The following is a 7,101-nucleotide window of genomic DNA, read 5'->3' as shown; positions in this document are numbered from 1 at the left end:
TTGGAAGTTACACCTTCTAACCAGAAATACCAGTAAAACAAAGCAAAAAAAAAAAAGGTAGGGAACCGTTTAGGGAAACATCTCACACAAAGCTGACACCTTAGAGGAGAAGCACATCTTTCCAGATGAACTGGCGAAGTGAGAGGACCTCTGGAAGCTGCAGGCTCAGGGACTGACCTTTTATTCCTAATCCCACTTCAGCAGTGACACAGGGTCTTTTTAAACTGGAGGCTGTGATGTTACTCATGTCACGTTGCCAGGGCACTGCGAGGGCCTGTCCCACCACCCCAAGCAAGGTAAGCACAGCAGACCCAGAGATTATAGGCAAGTTGAACCAAGAGTCCAAACCATCAGGCAAGTTTGTTGTGATGAGGCAAGCCCAAGGTCAAACCGTAAACGTGAATCAACAAATCAGATTCAGGTCTGATGATGGTAGCCAGAGTCAGTCAAGGTCCAGTGATTGATGGACAAGGCTATCTTTGCTAACCGGGCAGGTCCAAGGTCAAGCCATGAAGACAGGCAACAGCTCAACCTGCATCTATCAGGTACGGCTGTGATGAAGCTACAGGCAGGTGCACCTACAGCATCACTGAGGCAGGGACTGAAGGCCCAGGAGAGGCTGGCCAGGGCTGTTAAGATCAAACAGCAGACTCAGCCCCGACACAGGTACAAGAGATTGACCTTGTTTTCATTCATTTTCGTACAAGAGATTGTCCCATGTGTTCATAGAAATCTGAAGACAAGTGAAATCAAACCCCTTCCAGGTCAGAACTTCTCCCTAACTCACACTTGCGCACCACTACACTGACTGGAGCATGAAGGTAGGGAGAGCACAGCTGGTTTTAGCATAGTGTTGCCTGTGCTCACTCACATGTTCTTCATCCAACTCACTGCAACCACAAAGCAGATTTCAAAGATCCTTCCTTGCTGAGTAAGTCCGTGGTGCACTTGTAAAGAAAAGGTGCCTTTGAATCCCTTCAGTGACTTCCCTTTCCTTATTACAAACATACATTGAGTTTCTTTGTCTTGTTTTTATGAGACTACTATTAATTTCTCCTTTTCCTGCATATCTAGTGATGTCACTGCCAATCTTGAATTGCCTTGAGGCACCTCGCATGCAATAAAACTTTTACTTTATCTAATTTGAACCATTTTTAGTGAAACAACTTTGTGCGTATCCATTATCAGTTGTGTTTTAGGACTGAGTAAAAGGTCTTCACATATGGAGTCTGTAACTTTGTGAAGCCTTCATTCTCCATGGCTTTGCCAGACTTGATCATCATTTCCTGATGGACTGTTTTGAGTATTAAATAAATTATATTAACAAAGCACCAAAAGATTTTTGCAGTTTTGAAGAAAGGATCTGTAGCAATATGTCCAAAGAAAGTGACATTTTTGGGTTTATTGTCACTCTGAAGAGGGCTTATAGCATTAATTCTCCAATTCTTACGTGCATTAGCTTGCATTTAAGTCATGACTTTAGATATCTTATAACATTAAGTCATTCAAAATTGTAAATGAGAGACTTGAGAAATTATGGGGATAAAAACGCTTCACAATAACAGAAGCCCTAATGCAAGCAGAGTAGAAAATAAAAATAACAAACATTGAAGAAAACTAACTTATATGAATTGAAGAAAAATTGAGTGAAAGAAAAGAATTAGAAGAGCAGTGCTGCTCAGGGTTATGTGGGCCAGATATCCCACTGCTTAGATGAAAAGCACTTGTGAGAAGAAAGGAATGGACTTTGTATTCTTTGTTCTACAACCATGTACAAGGTACAGATAGCATACAACCGAGAAAATGCTATATTTTTATTCTGTATATTTCCACTCTGAAAGCCATTCCTGAGGCAGTGTGACCCAAACAACTATTCCTCTGTAGCTAAGAGAGAAGGCCCATAGATTTTTAAACAGCCTTATTTAAATTACTGGCTAAGAAAATCCGCAATAAAGGAGTGTGTGCTGTTTGCAAAGGCCTGTTCATCGAAGATGGAGGCTCTGCTTTAGCGAGATTTGCATGAGGAAGAACGAAATATCTGTGTCAATTTGCTTGTATGGCGTAAGGTACCCTAACAGTTCCTTCCATAAAGAAATTAATTTTACCCATCCATTGTTAATTGAGTTCTGACTTCCAGCCCTCTGTAAACCGTTTTTTTTCTTTCAGGGCTACGTCTCCCAACCCTGAAGTCTGGGTGATATAACCAACTCAAGCTGCACTTTCTGCGTGACCACCACTTTGCTGCCTTTTAGTCTATTGTCTTTACTCAGAGTTGTATTAACTCTTAAGAAAAGGGGCTAACTTGTAGAGGTGCAACTCAGTACAAGAGAGGGCAATGCAAAAGAATGAAGCAGCAAAGTTCTCAGCCACATCAGTTACATTACAAATTTGTTCTAGTACTTGTTTAGTTGGTTCTCCTAAACTTCACCCTGATAACAGCTATAAAAAGGCATGTTCACAAAGTTCAGTTTCCTCTCCTCGACAAGGATAAATTTCAGTTTCTTTTCTTTCTGACTGTGGCAGCAGTTTCGTTTCTCTGCTGCTGCCTAGACAGTCAATAAATAGAGTGGCTGAGCCTCGCAGTGCTTCAGAGCAGTCCACACCATCAGAACCAGCAATGTCTGACCAAAACGTCCGCAATGCTGGTTTCACTTCCTCCGGGATCGCAGCAGGATCACTTGCTTCGTCGATGATGTCCCGAGAGGCAAAGGCATCTGGGGGAGGCGTGCATTCTGGAGGACCTACCTCTACTCTTCAGGAAATGGGTATGAGCAATTGTGTGTGTGTGTGGTTTTGTGGTTTGGTACGTAAGGCCAAACAACTCTTTTTTTCCCATGAAAATTAGTTTGCCATGTCATCTCCTCTCTCCTACATTCCTCAATCACACTGATGACAAAAGATTCATATATGTAACTGCATGTTATGAGTGGGGTGCTATTAAGGGTGTTTTCTGTGTGTGTACACACGCCTGAATGTGCACATACTTATGTGCTATTCATGAGATTCAGGACAGTGTTTACATAAAGTTTGTGCTCTTTCTCCATTCTGCTAGGAATCATCAATAATACGGAAAGTCGTGGCAGCAATAAGCAATGATACACTCATGCAACAACATGATCTGTGTACCTACATTTCATATAAATTATCAGATTTCCCTTGCTCTTTACTCACACACATCCATACAGGGAGAACCCATAAAACCTTATGCAAATGCTATAGCAGAGGGAAATTAGCTGCAGTCCAAGAGCTGAATTCACAAAGAGAATATATAGACATCCCTGATAGCATAGCTGGCTTTCATGTGAGCTAACCCTGCAGGCGCCTGCTTTCCTGTGGCATGTACAGAGCCATCCCTGACCTCACAGCTCTGAGCAGCTTGGCACTTTTTTAACCCCCGATCCAGGTATTTCCCCTGCCAGACCTGCCTGTGTGACCCGATTCAGCAGGCAGCCTCTAGCAGGCATAACTCCACAGAACGGAGTGCCCCATGTAACCCTGCTTTACCCGGCAGCACAGAAGTTATAAAGGCTTCAAAACCCTTTCTGCCTTAGGGGTCTTGAACCCACATCTCCCACTGGCAGGAGTGTGCTGCCCAGCAGGCTGGTTGGAGAGGGATCTCTGCCATAGGGGTCAGCCTCTGGTCTGCTCCTCTTGTAGTAAGCAGCTAGAACTACTGAAGGATGGAGCTGAACTTGACTCTTCCAGCCATCGAATGGGTGGTTGGCCAGGTGACCTGGCCAAGGTCCACATTTGGACCATCTTTCAATACGAAAAAAATGTGATAAGCTTAATTGAAATGAAGGGTTATTTTTTTTAAGATATGACTGACATTGCTGCCAGTATTATTCACAGTGTGATGCTCTCTAGGCAGAGAGGGAATAAATGATGTAAGGGTCATTTAGAGAGATACTTCATGTGACTCCTGTGGGGCATTTTTAAATTTTTACTCTGCTTGATTTGATCACTGAATTTAGGTTACTGAATACAGTGTTTACTGAATATTCAATAGCAAAGAGCTTAAGGGATGGTAGCAACAGAGGGATAGAATATGACAGAGTCAGGAGAGGAGGAGGACCACAGGAGTTAAGAGCAGGAAGAGCTGCTCTCAGCCACCACATTGCATTAGCAGCAGAAATCCTGGTACACAGGAGATGTCAGCTCCTTAATCTGATCAGGCACAAGAGCAAGGTCAGCTGCACAATTTTGCCTTCTGCTACAGGTCAGGGAGGTACAGCAGTACTCAGCACACCCATAACCAATGTCAAACTCCTCAGTGGTGATGCCCTATAGAGAGCATGAAGTTGCAGTTTCTAAACTAAAAGACTGAAAACTTGTACCCCTCCATGTGCTGAGAATCTTTAGGAGAGAGAAGCATAGCAGACATTTAACCATGCCTGGTTTTATTCTTGCAATACCTGTACCAGCTATGGACTTTTAGGAAAACCTCCATTTTGGTGAAGAGAAACCTGCACAACTCTAGGAGACCTTTAGCCATGCCTACGGGAGATACTACAAAAGAGCTTTTATCCACAAGAAAAACGCTAGCTCTGTAACATTGCCAAGGCAGGTGTGAGCTTTGGCTCTCTGCAGCAGGAGAGCTTGCCGCACATTCTTTGCCTGATTGAGAGCTAAAAGGGCCTGATTTCATTTCCGCAGGTGCTCACTGAAATCTCTTGCTCTTCAAACACATCTTCTTAACCTTTTTATTCAGACTGTAACCCTTCCTCCCCCCAGAATAAACACGCTCGAAGGAGCGGCTGATTCTGCCGCAGGGCATGAGTATTGTTCAGTGTCACTTTAGAGAAGTTGTTATAAGAAGCTCATCACCAAAATATTTGAGCATCCTCCAGGAATGCTTTAAGCATTATTGCTAACATTTGTCATCGCTAATGCTTTACTCCTCTCCCAGGAGAAGAAGAGTTTGTAGCAGAATACTTTGCTTGGGGCATATTTATCCCAGGATTGAGTTATACATATATGACGTATAAATTGGCCTCTGCCTACCACAGCTTGCTATGTTTGAATTTTACAGGTGTCTATTATGTATAGGTTTATGCTATGGAAAGTGAGCTGAAAGGAACATATCTGTCACCTGCAAGAGTAAGTGGTGAGGTCTGCGACAATCCTTAGTTCCTGTAAGAGTTTGTTCCACGGTCCTCAGGCAGCTCCTTGGAAACTGTGGTTTCAGCAGAGATGAACTGTACTGAAACTGTCTTGGAGATCCAAATTTATCAAAAACAGTCTGTGCAGGAGTTGTAGATTTACTTTATGTCCTGGGTAGATCCACAAAACACTGCAAATGTCCTTTTCCTAATGAGGCAACTAAAAAGCAATCTAGCCATGGAACAATCAGCAGTCTCCTGGTCTTTTGATATATTTACTAGCCTTGTATTTTTTTGAAACATGGTAGCTTGTAATTATCTCACGAGGTTCCTTCCAGTCAGTAACATCTTCTTTGTAACTGTTCCAGGTGCCAGAGGCTCAACCCATTCATCAGGTTTTACCACCAGCGGGATCTCCAGTGGATCCCAGGCTGCCCACATGATGTCCAAGGAGGCCAGAGCTCATGGAGGTGAAACTCCCAGAGGTGGTACGACTTCGACTGTCCAGTCCATCTGTAAGTGAGAGTCCTCCTGACAAAGATGAATTAACAGATGACTTCTGAGAAGTCAGCAGTATTTCAGTGCAAGTGTACATTTACTAGATGAAGGGATGTAGATAAGAGAAGTGGCTGCATTGTACTTGAAGCAATGTTTCTCCTGTTTCTTGCTTTCTACTTGGTGGGAATCTGAAACTACGGAATTAGTGGAAATAACTATGCCACGAGGTTGCAAAGATATTGGAGGATAGCAGAGACAGAAATCTGAAACACACAGTGACAGCAAAAAGGCCAATGGAAGTTTAGTTTGTGCTTTTATCAGCACCACAGTGGACGTTCATCACTTTTTTTTTCAAACACAAATTCAGACCAAGCCAAGAGCTTCACATTTGAACATAGGTAACAGATTAAGTGGGAGAAAACAGCGAAACGTGAGAATGGAGTTTATCAGACTGACAGGCAGGAATCATTAGTCCATCTCTTGTGGCCTTTTAGAACAGTTTAGCTTTCTTTCCTTGAAAGGAATTTCATTAGTTCAAAAGCAGAGGGATCTACCTACACCTAGCTACTCAGAGCAGAGACCAGCACAAGTTTTCCTCATCCTCCTGCCAAGTTAATGCAACCCACACCTAGATAAATCAAAATAAATCATGAAGAAGCCTAGCCTATACCTGAATGCATGGGTAAGGATGTTAATTATGGTAGTGGGGTTCAGAAGAGGATTTGAGACAGGATTGAAGTTATTAATTTCAGAAAGTAACACAGACCCTTGGTCTCTGACCTGGGAATGCTTATAACCAACGCTCAAATATTCTGTGTGTTTCCCTGTAGTGCAACTTTGCTTTAAGTTGTTCTCACTCATGTCTTTGTATTTGCACTTAGCAATGGGTGGAAAGGGAGGAAGACACTGAATAGAAGCAAAGCTCTGAAGAAAAGCTGGAGTGAGCTCTGCAAGCATTTCATCCTTTACCAAGAGAGACATCTGACAGCTTCTCCCCTGCTTCGCTCTCCCTGTCACTGACATGAAAGCATGCAGCTTTTCCACATGCACAAATAAAGTTTCTATTAAAATGATGGATTCTGTCATTAATTTAGTAGGGATGAAGGGCAGTTTCTTCCTTGATTAAACATCCTCTGAAGCACAGGCACATATGAACACATGCTGGTAAGTGGAAGCTAAGGTGCTTTGCATGGCAAGGGTGTCTTGCAAAAATTCCGGGTTTAGCAACACTAGAGTTTCCAATTACAGGTAGCTCACATTGTTTGTTTTACAAAAAGTTGATCACAGTGCTAAAGTCACCCTGTTGTGAGAGAGGAGCATAGAAACACTTGGTAAGGGACATCCAGCGGTTCCCTTTGAATGTGCTTCTAATGGGCTATGAAATTAAATTCTACTTAATTAAAAATATACAAAAACAACTGAGAAGAGGTCCCAAGAAATTTCATATCTCAGAGACACTACTGATATTGGTGTCCCTCTGCTATTTCTAAGGTCCCTTCCA

The 7,101-nt window shown here is 42.7% G+C and overlaps 1 protein-coding gene across 1 annotated transcript; it reads left to right on the top strand.

Annotated features, from left to right (window-relative positions):
• Positions 1-2,617: 2,617 nt before the first annotated feature.
• LOC104490278 (interferon alpha-inducible protein 27-like protein 2) lies at positions 2,618-6,510 on the top strand. The gene is made up of 3 exons (XM_010132546.1): positions 2,618-2,765; positions 5,471-5,617; positions 6,482-6,510. Exons 1-3 carry the CDS (start codon positions 2,618-2,620, stop codon positions 6,508-6,510), a joined length of 324 nt encoding a protein of 107 aa, XP_010130848.1.
• Positions 6,511-7,101: the final 591 nt, after the last annotated feature.

This window comes from Buceros rhinoceros, unplaced genomic scaffold (assembly GCF_000710305.1).
Source record: "Buceros rhinoceros silvestris isolate BGI_N320 unplaced genomic scaffold, ASM71030v1 scaffold10040, whole genome shotgun sequence".
Lineage (NCBI taxonomy): Eukaryota > Metazoa > Chordata > Aves > Bucerotiformes > Bucerotidae > Buceros > Buceros rhinoceros.
Note: the sequence above shows the minus strand (reverse complement) of the source record. Positions and strands in the feature narration are given on the sequence as shown.